Source organism: Octopus sinensis, linkage group LG3, assembly GCF_006345805.1.
Source record: "Octopus sinensis linkage group LG3, ASM634580v1, whole genome shotgun sequence".
Taxonomy (NCBI): Eukaryota; Metazoa; Mollusca; class Cephalopoda; order Octopoda; family Octopodidae; genus Octopus; species Octopus sinensis.
The window spans coordinates 15999427-16019715 of record NC_042999.1 but is presented as its reverse complement, the minus strand read 5'-3'; the positions used below and the strand labels follow the sequence as shown (position 1 = coordinate 16019715).

General features: G+C 34.6%; 1 protein-coding gene and 1 long non-coding RNA gene across 3 annotated transcripts in view; both read left to right on the top strand.

The window, feature by feature from the left end:
* Positions 1-2443: 2443 nt before the first annotated feature.
* LOC118762413 lies at positions 2444-15164 on the top strand. The gene is made up of 3 exons (XR_004998158.1): positions 2444-2574; positions 3459-3462; positions 15155-15164. It is a non-coding gene; the product is annotated as an uncharacterized LOC118762413 (long non-coding RNA).
* A 2879-nt stretch (positions 15165-18043) lies between these two features.
* LOC115209184 overlaps positions 18044-20289 on the top strand; it is a 662850-nt gene continuing 660604 nt past the window's right edge. For both annotated transcript variants that reach the window (XM_036500873.1, XM_036500871.1), the window contains exon 1: positions 18044-18502. In XM_036500873.1, coding sequence (XP_036356766.1) covers positions 18412-18502 — 91 coding nt within the window. In that variant the 5' untranslated portion in view covers positions 18044-18411. The remainder of the gene's footprint in view (positions 18503-20289) is intronic.

Below are 20289 nucleotides of genomic sequence, written 5' to 3'. Positions count from 1 at the left end.
CATCGCTACAAGAACTGGAGACTGTTTTAGCTGAAGAATGGACAAAAATTCCTGTGGAAACAACTCAAACTTTGTATGAGTCCATACCTCATAGAATTGAAGCTGTAATTACTGCCAAAGGCAGTCCTACCCCATATTAAAATAAATTTGTTTGGAATTTTAAGGTGTATCCATTATTTTGTCCAACTCCCTTATGTATATATTTATCATCACCATCATCATTAAAACTTCTGTTTTCTATGCCGGAATGGGTCAGACAGCTTGACAGGAGCTGGCAAGTCCAAAGGCCACACCAGGTTCCCTAATCTCTTTTGGCTTAGTTTTGACAGCTGGATTCCCTTCCTAATACCAACCACCTTTCATAACCTATTTATATATATATATACACACATACATACTCTTACATGTATATGTATATATATATTATATGCATATATACATATAGGGTTGGGCAAAATATTGGAAACACCTAGCATCATATTATCATAATTTTGATATATCTATAAAACCATCAAAAGCTTGTTTATTTTTGTAATTTTTTTTTATTATTAGTGTTGCTTAAATTGCTGTTTCTTTTCAGATATCATCAGAAAAGGGAAATTAAAATTCATTAAAATGACAGATCTGTCATTAAAATGACAGATTGGCAGGCGCTAGGATAATGACAACAGCAAAAGTGTTTAGTGTATTAAGAAATACTATCATCCTGAAAGATTGCATTTCCCTCTGGAAACAGTTCCAGAACCGTAGGATGAATTTGATCAGATAAAATACATAAATAGTATTGACTATTATTTCTGCCATGAAGAGAAACCATTGAGCCAGCAGATTTCCAAGATATAGCCCCTCCCCAAGATCATCACAGATCCTTCTCTATGTTTAACAGTTGGAAGAAGGCAATCTGGGTCAAATGCTTCTGTTGGCTATCTCCACACGTATACTTTGCCGGTAGTCAGAAATAAGGTAAAGGATGACTCGTCCAAGAAAATAACCTTCTTCCACTGCTCTAGGGACCAATTCTGTAGGTTTTTACTCCACTCTAAATGCTTTGCAACGTTTGTTTTTGGAAGTAGTGGTTTTCTGATTGAAGCCCTCTTGTAAAATCTGGCTTTGTGCAGCTCCTGCCAAACAGTTTTTCGTGGAAACTGGGTTCCCAAGGTTGTCATTAAACTCTGCAGTAATTTTGGGAGCTGTACTTTTGTGATCCTTTCTAACAATTCGTGTAAGAGACTGACGGTCCCTATCTGAAAGCTTTGGTTTCCTTCTGGAGTTTTGTTTCGACGAGGAGGTTTTTCCTTCTTTCTCAAAGCTGTCATTACTTTCGAGATAGTACTTCTTAATACACTAAACACTTTTGCTGTTGTCATTATGCTAGCACCTGCCAATCTGTCATTTTAGTGACAGATCTGTCATTTTAGTGACAGATCTGTCATTTTAATGAATTTTAATTTCCCTTTTCTGATGATATCTGAAAAGAAACAGTAATTTAAGCAACACTAATAATAAAAAAAAAACAGAAAAATAAACAAGCTTTTGATGGTTTTATAGATATATCAAAATTATGATAATATGATGCTAGGTGTTTCCAATATTTTGTCCAACCCCTATATGTATATATGCATATATATATATACATATACATGTAAGAGTATGTATGTGTGTATATATATATATATAGGTTATGAAAGGTAAAGCTGTCAGGTAATGCTGAATAAGTGCTATGGATAAACCATAGTCGAGTTCCAGGTTCGGTGATTATGTGAATAAGGGGTCCAATGTAGGTCATATATCAGCGTGTATAGAAAATTTTTTTTCCGTAATGACATAAAAAAACCTAACACTGTGTCCATCTCGCTTCCTACTTCATATCTTATCTAAATTTACTATTGCTTAACCATCCTCTCACACCATCTCCAATGAAGAGATATAATAAATATCCTAGAAACAGCTGTAAGACCTATTTATAAATGTTCTAAAATCTACACTGCCTTGGGTTTTTTTATCTCATTACAGAAAAAAAATTTTTTTATACATATATATCATTGGATAATAAATTGAATGGTATACACCTGGTAGCTTACTGGTAAAGCAGCATGTTCAGTTTCAAAGCGTTCATTGGGCATTTGATTAATGAAACAGACAGAAGATGGAAAATACGAGACTGTTTGCATTGGGGCAATGGCTCATTCATTTAAGAATTGTTATCACAACCATATCACCAATTCCAGGAAGATCAAGAGACATTCAACGTCTTTGGTTAATTTTGTGTGGTGACTTAAGGAGGAAAAGCTGAAATATGATATAACTTGGTCAATAATAAGGAATGCACAACCGTACATCCTTTCCAGAAGATGCAGACTCTGCTCCGAGGAATCTTTGTCTATTTTGTGGACCAACGAAAAGGTCATTAAAGGGATTTCTAGAAGACTGTCAAAATGTTTACATTCTTATAAATGCACTTTCACACGATGCAGTGAAAATGATTTTGAGTAATCGTTAACCAAATTAATAACCATAATTTACCTAATGGTATGGATAAATTAACTGCAACCTCCCCATTCTTATAAACACAAAGTATTATTTTAATTCTGTTTGAGCAAATGTGCACCAAACTGCACATGTACATATGCATATATCTTTGTGTAAGTTTGTATGAGCAAGTGTACATGCACTTTACAACCTAAGTGAGGGTGTTTATATATCCATATCTGCTAACAGTTACGCTTAATACTTTTTCCCTGTATTGTGTATTTTTATTTCTTTTTGCATCTGATTTTTATTGATCTTCTATAATAGGGAACCTGTATCCTTAACTTGCTGTTTTTGTATACACATGCTGAGAAGAAAACTTGTGGAACAGACGTTATTTTAACGAGATATAACTTGTAATCACCTGAAGAGACACATCTACACTGATGGATGCTCCTAAACCAATTGTTCAGGACCCCACTTATGAAGGATTATGTTAGATGGGTCAAAACAGTTGTATGGATCAATAAACATTCTCATATCTTCCATCTCTCTCATTAATCAAATATATATAGAAGTATATATATGCATATATATGTATCATCATCATTCATCATTTAACGTCCACTTTCCATGCTGGCATGGGGTGGACGGTTTGACAGGGGACTGGTAAACCAGATGGCTGCACAAGGCTCCAATCTGATCTGGCAGAGTTTCTATGGCAGGATGCCCTTCCTAATGCCAACCACTCCAAAAGTGTAGTGGGTGCTTTTACATTCCACCGGCACGAGGGCCAGTCAGGCGGTACTGGCAACGGCCATGCTCAAATGGTGTTTTTACGTGTTACATGCACAGGAGCCACTCCAGCAGCACTGGCAACGCCCTCACTCGAATGTTGTTTTTCATATACCCCCAGCACAATTACCAGTAGGGAGACACTGGTAACGATCACACTTACATGGTACTTTTTATGTGCCACCAGCACAAAGGCCAGTCAGTAGCCCTGGCAATGATCCTGCTTGGATGATGCTCTTAGCACTCCACTAGCACGGATGCCAGTCTTGCAGTGCTATCATCGAATTTGATTTCAATTTCAATAAGTACGGAGACTTGTACATCAACAGAATTCATCTTATAGTTATAAACAGCATATTTCAATGACCTATACATGTTTCTGCCACAGCAACTACTCACTGTTGCAGATGCACCTTTACAATATTGTCAGCGCAGTTTCATTAAGGTCTGTCTTCTTCACCAACAATACTGCAAGGTTGCATTTGCAACCGTGAGTACTCGCTGCAGCGGAAACACATGTAGGTCATTGCAATATATGTTGTATACATAACTATAAAATAAATTCTGTGGATGTACAAGTCTCCATACTCATTATTATTATTAATAGTAAAATACACTCCTGGGACACACGGAATTACTCAATGGAAGAATTCATGGTGTGACCAACAAATAATTGTGGACGCAAACATTGGATACTGACGATTGTGGTTAGCTGACATCTGGACCCCAACTGAGAGCTAACACAGTATCCGCCCAGACAATATATCTCTCCAAACTCACTTTTATGTATATATATGTATATATATATATGTGTGTATATATATATATGTATGTATGTATATATATATGTATATATATATAAATATATATATATATGTGTATGTATGTATATATATATATATGTATGTATATATATATGTATATATATATAGAGATATATATATGTACATATATATATATATAGATGAATATATATGTATGTATAAATATATATGTATGTGTGTATATATATATATATAATGTATGTATATATATATATTTACACACATACATATATGTGTATATACTCACACATACATACATATGATGTGTACATACATACTCACATATATATTATATATTTACATATACATACATACAACACACATATATACACATATGTGTAGACATGCTTACATACATGTATAGAAATATGAGAATGTGTATGCACACACACACTCATACATACATATATGCACACACCCCTACACACTACTCATATATCTATTCATTTGTTTGTAAATAGCTATGTGAGCGTATCATATTATTGTTAGACTATTGATTTTCAAAGATATCTTTAATGCTTTAACATCCATCTATTCCCACATATTATTAGTATTGTTGCTGTTGTTTTATATTATCACTTTTATACTCGTGCTATATACTAAACGAAGACAGCCCAAAACTGATTGATCGTAATCAGATTTTTTTTTTTTTACTGATTTATTTTATTTATTTATGATTTTTTTTTTTTTTTTTCATACTTCAGCAAAAGTCTGGCAGGAAATTAGAGTTGCTGTTTAAATTATATATCGAACACAGCTCACGCATGCACACAAACACAAGCTTATATAGTAGTGGTTGCATTGATAGATTTTCTCATTTTACAATATTTAATTATTAGTTTTAATATGAATTCAATGAAAAAAATACATCGAAAACCACAAAAGAAACAAAGATATTTTAATTTTATTATTAGCACTATTGTGTTACCAGCGATTGGAGTCTTCGGATTTTTGTTTGTGCCAGATTTCCAAGCTATAATTTCTATTAGTTCCCCATAGGTTTTTCATTTTACAGCAGTGAGCGAAGCCTCATCAGAATGGAAATAAAATAATTTTATTTTCTCTCTGCTAGGATTTGAAAGAACATATTGTATCCAGGACACGTTAAATGTGTCAACAAAGAAAAGAATATAACGTATAGGTGTAGGTGGGGCTGTGTGGTAAGAAGTTTGCTTTTCAACCACACAGTTCTGGGTTCAGTCCCACCATGTGGTATCTTGGACAAGTGTTTTCTACTATAACCTGGAGCCAACCAAAGCTTTGTGAGTGGATCTGGTGGACAGAAACTGAACGAAGCCCATCATCTATCCTTTACTTCCAGTCATCTGTAAAAACATTCAGGCCATGAGGAAATATATACATATATGGAAATAGGTGAGGGTTGGCAACAGGAAGGGTGTCCAGCTGCAGAAAATTTGCCTCAATGAATTCATTCGATCCATGCAAGCATGGAAAAGTGAATTTTAAATGATGATGATGATGATGAGGATAAAGAATGGTGATGATATATCTCAGCAGTTCTCAATATATACATATCTAGATATGCATCTATATGTATACACATATCTATATATATCAAAAAGCAAAGTGAAACAACAAAAATGTAATGTGTGTTTTTATTTATATCGTATATTTGTAGACAAGGCATAGTGGACCTCCAAGATTAATGGGGGCAGGGTAGGTATTTCGAAATTGGAATTCTCCCCTGAATGCTTCCAGTAGGATAGGGTCTACGAAAATTGCCCAAGATCCCAGGGGCTAAACTCAGTGATGGATGAAGTCTACTATACAACTAGGTCAAAGTGGGATTTGAACTCAGAATGCAAAGAGTTGGAACAAATACTGTAAGGCATCTGGTCTGACTGCCTCATGCTTCTGCCAATTCACAGCTCGTTTTTATTGACCCACAAAGGATATAAAGCAAAGTTGACCTTGGCAGGATTCGAACTCATGGCTCTGAGTACTGGAACAAATACTACAAGTTTATTTATTTTTTTTTTATCTTACACTCTAAATGACTTTATTAATTTGTAATACCGTAAATCCTTAAGTATAATCCGCATTTTTTTCCCAAATTTTAAAGGTCAAAATCCCTAGGGCATACTATATACGAGGTTAAAAATGAAAATTATTTTCTAAGCAATGTCCGACACCCTATTTGCTGTCCGGCAATGTTTATTCAGACGCATTTTGTGATGTCGGGCACGAAAATACCTTAAGCTAAGTCTGAAAGCAATGATGTCATAAAAGAATCATCCATAACATGCAGTAAGTAACATTTATTAAATGTTATTACTATTATTACTGTTATTTCTTTATTTTCTGCAAACAAAATGCACAAAAAAGCTACACGTTTGCATTATGTTATATATACAATAATAATAAAGGACGTTACCGTATACATTTTTACAAACCAAGGACGTTATATAGACCTCCTTGACTCAAGTTAGAGAAGGGGTGTGTATTATACACAAGGTTTAGGTTTTTCACAGTAAAAATCCCCTGCGTATTATACTCAAGGGCGGACTATATTTGAGGATTTATGGTACATGACTTTACTGTGAACTAAACTATAGGAATAGTCTCCAAAGAAAAATAACAAATGCTAAATGCATCACATTGAAATTATATTAATAATAGGGCTGCAGAGAATTACAGGCATGCAGACAGTCAGGATGCCTTCTGTGTCCCTTCTTGCTAGCCATGGTTTGGGGGCCGCAATTGCAGCTGTCCATGTCATGACTTACAGCCTTTACAATGTTTGCAGAGCATTAAACAGCAGTCACAGTGTCAGCATTTTGATACCTGGCAGGTAACTCTTTTACAAAATTCAAATGGCTTCCAGTCTTCCATGTCAGCTAACTTTTTCTCAACTACAGTTTTAATCTTAATGCTCTCCAACGCTGTTGACTGTTCACCAATGCATCAAGCTGTTTCTGAAAAAAAAAAAACAAGGAGACATTAAAAAACCTCAAATTTAGCTTAAACACCCTTTCCATATACACATACATGTGCAAGTGTAAGTATGTATATATACATTAAATAAGGATAGAAATCGAAACTGATATTAATCAATTAAAACCAGTGGCTTAGCATATTTTAAAAAACCTGAAGATTAAAATTGTTTTACATACAAAATTTAGAGGACTGACCACTAAAAGTGGGCAGCCTATATGCTCAACATAGACGTCAATTGGTGATTTGACATCTATGTTTAGCATATAGGCTGTCCACTTTTAGTGGTCAGTCCTCTAAATTTTGTATATATATAACAAATTGATATACAGTTTTAATTTTATTGACTGTTATGAACATTGAAACTTACACCTTCTGTTTTGAATATGTTAATTTATCAACATTGAAATATTTTAATTTATCAAGATGGAAACGTTTTAATTTGTCAAGATTGAAACATTTTAATTTGTCAACATTGAAACTTTTAAAGATGGTTTTCTAATTTTAAACTTTTACCATTGATAAACAAAAAATATTGTTGAAACTAGTTTGGTACATATGTAAATAAATGTATTTTAAACATTTCTGAGTTTTTGAAATTTAGGAGCATTCTCAACAACACATTTTCCTATATATATATATATATATATATATATATATATATATGCTGAGACCCCCTTCGGTCATGACTGACCATGGGATTGCACCTAGTAAGTTACCCTCCCAGGCAAGGCTGTTTTATGGAAGACCAGCAGTCGCCCATGCTTACCGGCCTTCCTTCTCCACACCACCAGTGTTATACAAGGAAAAGGCAAAAGTCGATACAGCTTGGCACCTGTGACGTTGCAACTCATTTCTACAGCTGAGTGAACTGGAGCAACATGAAATAAAGTGTCTTGCTCAAGAACACAACACACAGCCCGGTTCGGGATTTGAACTCACAACCTCACAATCGTAAGCTCGATGCTCTAACCACTGAGCCATGTGCATTCACACACACACATATATATATGGGAGAGAGAGGGAGAGAGAGTAATGAACTATCCAAAATGGTGAATGTGTCCTTGTTTGGTCCTTTTGAGTTATTGACTTAAAACTTTATCTTTTGTTTTTGAGTCATTACTGTTTTAACCCTTAACATGTTGACACTCCACAAGGCTCAAGATCCCAGGGTATTTTTCATACAGTTCACTCTAAAAGAAGTATTCAGTTTAGGCTTCTCACAAGGAGATATCATAACTGCATGATGCACTGGTTCCCAGCATACTTCTTATACAGTGCCACTGTTAGAAATACAGGTGGCTAAGGTTTTCCAGTGAAAGCCTGCTACCGGATAGAACAAGGGAAGGTTACATTATTTACATTTGATGGATATTTGTCTTCATCTTGTTTGTTGTTAACACAACGTTTTGGCTGATATACCCTCCAGCCATCTTCAGGTGTCTTGGAAAGATTTCGAACCTGGGTTCTCATTCCTAAGGTATCTTTCAATGTTATTATTATTATTATTATTGGGCATATGGCGTAGTGGTTAAGAGCACGCATTACCAACCACAACATTCCGAGTTCAATTCCAAGCAGTGACCTGAACAATAGCAATACTAATAATAATAACATCAAAAAGTACCTTAGGAATGAGAACCCAGGTTTGAAATTTCTCCAAGACACCTGAAGAAGACTTGGAGGGTATATCAGCCGAAACGTTGTGTTAACAACAAACAAGATGAGGACAAATATCCATTGAATGTAAATAATGTACATAATTCCTCATCTTTTAAATATAGAACTGTAAGAAAAAGTTATGTAGGCAATGACATAAAAAACTGTCCTGGGGCACAATCTTATATTTTTATTATCTCAATTCATGATTGGTGCCTAAGAAAGCACAGAAGTTCAAGAAACTTTTCTGTAACACTGACACACAACTGAACCTCAAACAAGGATTGATGTAGTGGTTAGTGACCGCTTGAGATTTCTGATCTACCTTCTTCTCTTCTACTATACCAGGAAGCAGCAAAATGCAAATGAATGAGCCAACAACGGATCTACTACATTGATACTTCAGATCACACCTTATTCTCTTAGAAAAGTTACGTTGAATATTGAGGTTTTAGTTTCTTTAGAGAGAGAGAGAGAGGAAAGACCCAGATGACTGAGGTTGGATTAAAGGTCTGCTCAATCCAGGCTGACCTAGGGTCACACAGTATATGAACAATGAGGGAATTTCAAAAGGTTGTAGTTCTACAGAATGATCATCTGGTAGTGTCTGTTTGATGTCTAACCTGAGGATAAGGACATAGGAACAGATGTTGTTGTTTAGCCCTGGGTCAATACAAGTCCAGCAAACCTAGAATCACAGGCATTCAAGCTTTGATCATCATTTTATTAATGTACTAGCAGTATCGCCCAGCGTTGCTTGGGTTTGTTTCGACCCTTTAGAATTGGAAGCTTTGAAAAGTAAAAATTTTGCATTATGTAGTTTGTTATTCTCTTTAAGTGAACATTTTTCTGGTTGAAATACACCGAAAAATGGCGACACAGCAGTCAAAAAATAGGGATTTTCATAGAAAAAAAGCACCTTTTTGATGTAAATAATTTTTGGTGTTAACATGGTCCGATTTGAATTTTTTCTTCTACAGAAGGAAGAGCAAGCCTTCTTCTATCATAGTCTCAATTTTGGTCAACTTGCGCCGCAGGGTCTCAGAGGAGATAGTGTTAGTTGAAGGCTACCAAATCTGCCACAGACAGACCACTTCAGCTTTATATATATAGATATGTGGTACGAAAAAAGCACCATCTGAACGTGGCACGTAAAAAGCACTATGCAAACATGATCAATGCCAGTATCGCCTGGTTCCTGTGCCGGTGGCACGTAAAAAGCACCCCCTACACTCTCAGAGTGGTGGCATTAGGAAGGGCATCCAGCTGTAGAAACTCTGCCAGATCAGACTGGAGCCTGGTGCAGCTGCAGGCTCTCCAGACCACAATCAAACCTTCCAACCCATGCCAGCGTGGAAAACGGACTTTAAACGATGATGATGATGATGTTGATATATATTTGAGGCATAGGACCCATTGATGCTGCCATTTCTGGAAGGCTGAGTAGATGACGTAGGAGGTATGAGAGGATTTCCTTGCGATTTCTGAGGAAGCCTCAATATGGTCGCCCTACTTGCTAGAAATAGCAGCCAAATCCTATGCTATAACATTGGTTAACATTGTGTGTCCCCTTCTTATAGGAAAAAGAAAGTTTGGTCATGGTTGGAAAGCATTTGATCAGAGGTCTCTCAATAAAGGTTGACTTGATACTAAACAACGACATTAGTAGAAGACGACAGCAGGGGGGAGAAAGAGAGAGAGAGGGGTGGGGGAATAGATGGTTAAAGCGTCTAAGTTCATCTTGGCTCATCAGTCAAATGGCTTTCTTTTAAAAGTGATCAACGATGGATGTGTCAGCGTTTATCCCAGCTTTCTTTTGTGTTTATGATCTTGGTTCAATGTATTTCATCAGCGGAGATAAAGCGCGTGCACACCACCCATTTCCGATTTTTTGGGGTTTTTGCTTTTTTTCCAGAATTTTTTCGGATGTCTGCTTTCGATATAGGAGAATACGATTTTGGTCGAAAATCACGTTTTCAAAATTTTAACCCCCACCCCCCACAACCATCAATTTCTTAATTTTAAACTTTTTTTCGAATTCTTTTTTTTATCCACGTATAAAAAGTGCAGAGATAACGAATCTGCGAATATATTTTTTTTAAATTTTAATTTTTCTTAAAAAACACTAAAAGCCCATTCCCCCACTAATCACCTCCCCGCTTTGAAAAAAGTAAAAACGCCGGATGATGTTTTACTTTCGTCCGATGGATGGTGTGCACGCTCTTTACCTTCGCCATTTCATCTTTCGCAAATAGGGAGAAACTTACTGGACGAAAGGGCCAGATAAAAATATACTTTTCGCCCTCTTTTTTTTTTTTGTTCAACTCTCATCAGCTTTTTATAATCTCGGGTCAGATGAAAATACGCACTATGCATTTACTAGTGTCATTCCACTAGACTCAAACTTAGCTCCGTGGGGTATTTCGTTAATGCAGTGGTCCCCAAACTAGGTTTACCAAAGACGCACAGAGATCTGTGGGTTGCATTCAAACTATTGAACGGCTGCAGTATAAAATATACTACTCATCTATCTATCTATTGATCGTTTTATTTTCTTGTTTCTTTTCCTTTTTTCTTCTTTCCCTTTTACGATCCCTTTTGATCGAAAACCTACCCCACTTTTTTTTTCTTTCTCCCCAAAAGAAAAGCTCTACTTTGTAATCTGTCCCGTCAGTGTGCAGCCCTGTGTGGCTAATAAAGAAACATATCTATCTATCTAAATATATATATATATATGATCTTTAAACTAAGAAGACGACTTAGTTAACAAAATCGGCTTTTTCGATAGACTGACCACTCAAAAACCTGGGTGGTGGGTTTTCGAAGAAAATTCATTTAAATAAAAGGGCTTCTCTTATTAGCGAAAAGGTTGGCAATCACCATACAAATGCAGGAAATGTTTAATTAATTTTTTTTTACGAAGGAGAGCAAGGGATGCTAGATAGGAAGACATCGGACAAAATATGGCATTTAATTGCCTTTACTTTCCGAGTTGAAATCAAGGCGGAATAGTTATAGCCTTCCATTCTGAGATCGATAAAATAAGTAGCAGTTAAGCCACTAGAGTTCTATTAAAATCAACATAGACTTATTCCAAAATGTATAGCCGTGTGGCGTATTTGCGAGAATGACATGGTATAGAATTTAAGTTCACGACAAAGGCATCAGGTGAACAACTTGATTTCAATTCCCAGCGGGAAAAGCAATTTATTTTACTTACATCTAAAATGCATTTCAGAGACACAACTGCAATATTTTTCATCTTCAATAAAAAAATAAAAAGAAAGAAAAACAAATAAACTGAAAGAGAAAAATCTCTCGTTTCATATCCGCGTAACAAAAACGAAAAGAGAAAAAAAAACATTCTTCAGGTGGTGTTTTATCCCCAGAAATATCTTTCAACTATTTTAACATCAATCATCACCATCTCTGTTGCAAGGTCTGTAAGGCCATGTTATATATATATATAGATATACAATTTAAACTCTCATCGCTTTTACTAGCTTACCCACGACTGAAAATGTGTGATTTTTATTTCTCTTTATCTATCTCACTTCTCGCCCGCAACCGAGTTAAATCATCTCTTAAACTCACCTGCAAGCTAAGTTATCGCTGACACAGCAGTTCGCTACTTCTCTTATCGCTAGGATAAATAAATACATCTAGTCAGATTGTCTAGATTGAGTAGTGCAAGTAGTTTCTTGGGGGGAAAATACAATCTTTTTGTGTTCTCTCGGTACAAGTAAACGAAAAGGTTTGAAGCCCTATTCAAAAAAACTACAGCACACGCACGCATACACACACTGCTGAGAAGTGAGTTAAAACTTGTGTATGAATGAAATGAAAAGACAATGGGAAAAGTTGGAGGTTCGCTTTCACTTAATGTAGCGGTTACCCTAACAGAATGTGAACTAGTCAGTAATTTTCTAACAGTTACAAAATTAAACGAAATCTAAGCAGAAAAATCAATGTGTGGCTGGACAAAGTAGGCGGTCATATGATTTTAGTTGAAGGGAAAAATGAGGTGGTATTCTTCAGAGGTACAAAATGAAGTGGGGTGATTTTATCAGGGGACAAGACGTTGACCGCTTTCTTGCTCTACGACACACATGACTAAATACAAAAGTATAACAAAAGAAAACTATTGTGTTCTAGCTTACTCAGGGAACTTAAACAACCTATTAAGGATATGTCAATTTTAACAAAAGACGAAATAAGATATTAATAAAAATTACTGACAAAACCTGGGTTTTTAAAATTCCATTGCTGAAATCATTATATATCTGTTCTAGGTCGATTGAAACAATTAATATCGATCGCAATATCAACGATACTACCGGAAAAGAGCAAAACAAATTCTAAGACCAAGTCTTCGGATCACGCGACAACGAAAATTATAACACTTTTTTTGTAATAAAACAAAAGTATTTTAGTAATTATAAATGGTCCTAGTGCCTGAGGCCAATAACAGAAATTTTTACTTTAAAAAACTTTTGCGACCGCGCGGACCACATCAGTGGGGTTCGCTTATGTTGCAATTTTTAATTAGCAATTTCGTTTTACTTTTTTGTAGCGTGTGAATGCACGCCTCACTCCTGTAACAAACATATATATTATATAATAAGAAGCACGTGTATGTTTTCTTAAGAAAAAAAGAAAAAAACTAAACTAAACTCGCATCCCTTTTCATTTTGATTCTTCTTTATTTCATACAATTATGGGCGATCTTTCGTCTCTAGTAGACCTTTCCGTCGATTTCCGTAAAAATTTTTTTTTTTTTACATATGGGCTTGCGGGAACTTTTGAAGTAATATACATACATATACACATACACATACATGCATACATACATATACACATACACCGAGTAAAAAATTTCAGTTATCTCTTTCTTTCACACATTACTCTGTCTCTTCACACACACTAACAGAAGCACTTCACTTACACAACATACTGTCTGTCTCCCACACCCCATCAAACACGCACACACACATGTACATCAATGCTCCCATGCATGGTAACTTCAAAAGAACTTCCCTCCTCATACAATCGCTTTCTCTTAGTCTCTTTCGCTCACATTACTTCAAAAGTTCCCGCAAGCCCATATGTAAAAAAAAAAAATTTTTTTACGGAAATCGACGGAAAGGTCTACTAGAGACGAAAGATCGCCCAATTATGTTTTCTTCTTTCTCAAACACTCACCTTTTCAATAGCATACTTCGTTCGTTTCGTGGCTACTGTTTAACCATTAATATTCGTTTGCCAAGCAGCCGTTCATTCCATTCCATTCATTCATTCATTCACTGAGGCCCACATACAGACACAAATGCTCTCTTCGTTTCATCGATGCTTACAAGAACAGTTTCAATCTCCTTTTGCGCTCACTCACTCACTTTTTTTTTTTTTTTCACAACACGTTTCTCTACCAACTGTAAATTTATTTGATTTACTTGAAAATTTCACGGAAAAAAGACAAAATCCAAAATATATTTCGCTGATCCTCAACAGCAGATTTATTTTCATTAACAAAACATTAAGTAAATAAATGACCCAATTTTTATCCGCAATTTACTAATTATACGCACACCCACACCTATATATATATATATAAGATTAATCAGCCGAAATTGCGAAGATGATCCGGTTCTTGACTGAAAATTGAAGGCTTCGAATGTCCCGTCCGTGTTTTTTGTATCGTCTTCTAAATGTTTCACGTTCTTGTCCCAGTTTGTACACACATGACTCCCCCTTCCTCTCTCTCTATACACACGTGTGTGCATGTTTGTTTTTATGTCAAGTAATAAAACCAATTTTAGATCAAAGGGTTACTCAATATTTTTGGGGAGAGTGCATGAAAGCTAGCAGACCGAAGCTTCGAAGTCACTATCAACACTCATATTTCAATCTCACAATATATAGATAGATATACACATGAATTTATATACATACACACATATATCATATATATATATACATATGCATTTATATATACACACACACATACATATGTACATACATATATATACATACAAACACACACACACATATATATACAAATGTACATACATATATATACATACAAACACATATATACAAATGTACATACATATATATATATATACATACAAACACACACACACATATATATATATATAATATATATATATATATACATACAAACACACACACATATATATATATACATACAAACACACACACACACACACACACACACCACATATATATATATATATATATATATATATATATACTTACATAAGGCCATATATATATATATATATATATATAAGTAAATTGATAAGAAATATTCACAATCACAGTTCTGAACAACTACCCACTAACGCTTTTTTTTTTTAATAGACGTGTTCGTGACATACACACAGATGTTACACTGTCAAACACTAATTTACTTTCAAAAACAACAACAACAGCAATAATAACAATAACAACAACAACAACAATAAGAATAATAGTAATAATAATAATAACAATAATAATAATGATAATAAAGAAAGAAATAAAAAAACAAAACAAAACTTGCGCACCTGCTCCTGTCAACTTTACTCAGCCGTGTTTATACAATCGTGCTCACAAAACATGACACGTATCTGCATAATTAATCACACATCTTAGAATGAAATAAATAAACAATACACAAAATCAAACAGATATAATATATATATATATATATAAAATTAACATTCGTCATATATACATTTTTGTTTAGCAAGACTACTGCCATTATTATATGTATTAAAAAAACCTACGAAAGAATAGGATAATTGCAGAGCAAACATCTAATTGTTCATTCCAGAATAGAAACGTGGATCGCTGAAGTTGAGTGTTGTTATTCGAGCGCAAATTAGAATTTTTGAAAAATTTTATGATCTTTTCTGAAAACTTAACAACATTTATATTTTTATAAATAATATAAGTGCATACATATATCCACATGCATACCTGTGATTCACACAGGTCATTAAGGTACTGTAAAGTCACACATACACACTTTCTCTTTCTCTCTATCTCTCTATATATACATAATTTTTTGGTTAATATTACAAGGAATACGTGTATAGGAGAAATGCGATTTCACTGTATTTGCAGAGCTTTTCGCCCTTTTACTTTCTTTCTCTCTCGCTCTTCTCTTTCGATCGTCTCTCGACTTTTCACATGCTTTTCTATCACGCACGGTCACTCTTTAAACATATGTTCTTTCATTTAAAAGAAAAACAAAAGCTTGTTGTTATTAAGTCCGTCCTTCTGAACGATGGGGAAGAAAAGTGCCGCATGAGCGGAGAACAACACTCCGTCAAATATATATATTCAAATATATATACACACACACACATTTATATACATATTATATATATATATTTGCAATCAAATCTTCGTTAGTTGATATACATCTGTGCAGTTCTGATCAAGATGAAAAAAAAAACAAACCTGGCTGAAAAAAAAAAAGATTTTAAATAAAAGATTTTTGATACTAAAGAACAAAAAATATAGCGCTTTCCAGTTGAGGGTTTTTCTGTGTTAATCGACTTTTGTTTTTATCGCCGTCTTCATCGGGACTTTCCTCATATTTCTTCTTTTTTCTCCCGATCCTTCGGAGATTCATATTTTTTTTATGTATACATATCTATATATATATATCCATGATAAAGTAATCTTTAAGTGGGCAGTAAAAAATCAGCATCTCCTCTCGATTTTTTTCTTTTTCCTATACTTGACCGTTCGTTGTCTTTTACTGTCTTTTCGATTCTCTGTCACTCTTCATCATTTCCCCCTTCTCGATCTCTCTCTCTTTCATACACACATTCAGTTTTATGATACATCTATCTATTCAAACACAAGCTTTCTTTTTCTCTCGCTTTCAGTTTTTCTCTGATGCAGGCACACACACACACACACACACAGACGTTCATTCATTCATTCATTCATTCGCGCTCACTTTTTAAAACATTTACTCGTTCATTCATTCATCGCACACTCGCTCTCTTTTCAACACGGATACTGCTAGACATTTGGTACGCACACACAGACACAACCACAGATACACTCACACAGTTTCTCTTTTCTTTTCTTATCTATTGAAGCATGTGTCTTCATCCAGTCATGCAAGATGCCAGCAACACCTCCAGTCTGAATCGGAGCAACTACACACAGCCGTCGTCAGCGAGGGCTTCGAGGGTATAGTAAAAGGATGGGGAGAGCAACGATGGTCTGTGATAATAACCAAGGCGAAGCACTTTACACATGGCTTGTTTGGATGTAGTCTTGTCTTACTCGTCATTTGAACACCGTTCCCAACCGTTCGGCAGATGTCGGAGTTATAAATGGCGGCTGCTGCCGCCGCCACCGCCACCACCACCACTACGTCGTATCTGCGTATTCACCACCACCACCACCGACGACGACGCCGCCGTCGCCGCTACTCTAACACAACCACTACTACTGTATTAACAACCTGAAACCATTCAGTACTACCGGCTAAACTACATTATTATTATTATATTATTATTATTAACATCATCGTCCACTCTTCAAGTGTTGCTGGAAAAAATTCACCAAGCAGGAATATATATATATATTTACATATATATATATATATAATATATATATACATAGGACCAGAGCTACAAGTACCACGTTTGTCGGATAGTGGCGGTGGCGGAGTGACGGAGGAGGTACCAAGCAAGCAAGCGGCGGCGGCGGCAAAGAGACGCGCCGTCACTGCTACCGACGCACACTCAGTGTCTTCTTGCACGTCGCTGTCGTCTGCATCCATCCATTTCTCTCTCTCCTTCTCTCCCTCTTTTTCTCTTCCTCTCTCTCTTTATCTCTGTCTCACTCTCTTTTTTACTCTACTTCATTCAATTCTCTTCTGCGTCTCTTTCCTTTTTTTCCCTCCTCTCTCTATCTCGCTCTCTCTCTCTCTTTTTTACTAGTATTTCTAATTGACTTACTTTCACTCCACATCACTCTCTTTCTCGCTTTTCTTCACTCACACTCACACACACATTTCACACTCACGCACACATTTCACACTCACACACGTATACACTACTTTATCTAATCCCTCTCTTTGTAGCTGTTAGTCTATTTCTCTATCCCTTCCCCCTCTCTCTCTATATATACACACACACACACACATATATATACACACACATATATATACATACATATATATACATTCATATATCTTCATACATATATTGATACATATATATACATACATATATACATATATATATACATACATATATATATACATACATACATATATATATATAATATATATATATATATATACATACATATATATATATACGCGCACATATATATATATACACGCTACACTCCCATACGTACACTTACACTCTGTTTCATCCAATCCCTCTCTTTGTAGCTGTCAGTCTATTCCTCTCTCTCACTCTCACTCACTCACTCGCTCGCTCGCTCGCTCACCCGTTCTATCTCTCTCTCCCCTTCACTCGCTCGCTCGCTCGCTCCTTTCTATCATTCTATCTCTCTCTCTCTCACTCACTCACTATCACAGCTCTACTCTCACTCCCCCCCTCGCTCTATCTATCTACCAGTGTTCTAATACACACACACCGCCTATGGACTTTACTCGTCGTCTGCTTTCTTCCAATTCCACTGTCCGTTACGTTGGACTAAAACAATGAAGATTGTTATGTTTAGTGTGGTGACTGTTATTGTCTTCTCCTGTTTTACGCTGCTTATTAATAGCAAATGCCTGGAGGATGAGGACGGTAAGTTCAAACAATTTAAAAACAAACAACCAAAAAAAAAAAAGAAGAAAAAAAATCAAAAAAAAAGAAAATCCTATCATTTCCCCCCTCCCCCATTAAATGTATATGCAATCGCACGATATATATATGTATATATATATGCATAAATGTATACACACACAGAGACTATATACATGTTCATACATACGCATACATGCACACATACATATATGCAACTGTGTGTGTATTTATACACACACATACGTACTATATACATAGTATATGCATACGTAGATACGTACTATATATGTACTATATGCATTTGTAGATAGACATACATACATGCGCACATTTATGCAGAAATATTTATACAGACAGACTAATGTACATATATATACATACTATATACACATACTATATACATAAACTATATACATATTGTATACATGTACTATATATACACATGTGCATATCCATACATGCATACACACATGCTCAAATGTATGTATATATATAGATTAAATATACTTGCTCAAATATATACATAAACATAATATATACAACATATATACATAAATATATAAACATATGTACATACATGCATACACATATACAAATATACACACACATGTATATACATATATACACACATATACAAGCATTCACATATACATATATATACACATGTATGTATATATATATATATATATACATATACAAGTATTCACATATACATATATATATACATACATGTACAAGTATTCACATATATATACACACACATGTATATATATATATATATATACAAACATTCACATATATATACACACACATGTATATATATATATATATACAAGCATACACACACACACATACACACATGTATATATATACATACATATACATATATTTATATATATATATACACACCTCTTGGTATGTTTTGCTTCAATAATATAATATATACACTTATATAAAAAAAAATGTATTTGTTTCATTCATTTTATAATTTCATTTAAATAATGCAGTAAGTTTTTTTTATTTTTTTCAAAAAAAAAAAATGTATCAAGTATTCCAAAGAAAATATTATTTTTATTATTTTCATTCATTTTCCGAATTCTCAAATATATTATGATAAAAAAAAAATTTTTTTTTTTTAAATAATAATCAACAATAATAATGATAATTAATCAAACGGAATTTGACTGCTATTTCTAGCAGTCACTTGATCGTAATTATGAAGGAGCACCTTGCGTCTTGGTCTTCTGGAAGGGGGCAGCCTTTAATTGATTGTTCTTTGCCTTTTATGTCGCCTCTATATTGTTTGTAATATTGCTGTTATATTGACTTATTACTTGGTAAATGTTCACTCAGATATTCTTCCCATCTAAATTATTTCATTGTTGAATAAAATCAATGCGTGTGTGTGTGTGAATAATTTACGCGCACACGCACATATTATATACACATACATGTATGTATGTATGTATGTATGTATGTATGATTGTATGTGTGTGTGTATGTATGTGTGTGTGTATGTATGTGTGTGTGTATGTATGTATGTATATGTATGTGTATATGTATGTATGTGTATATATATATGTATTATGTGTATATGTATGTATGTATGTATGTGTATATATATATGTATTATGTGTATATGTATGTATATATAAAAAATTTTCACACACACACATATACACGTGTGTGTGTGATAGTGAAATATATATATAATATATATATACATAAGTATACGATACACGTACGTATATATATATATATATAAGTATATGATACATGTACGTGTG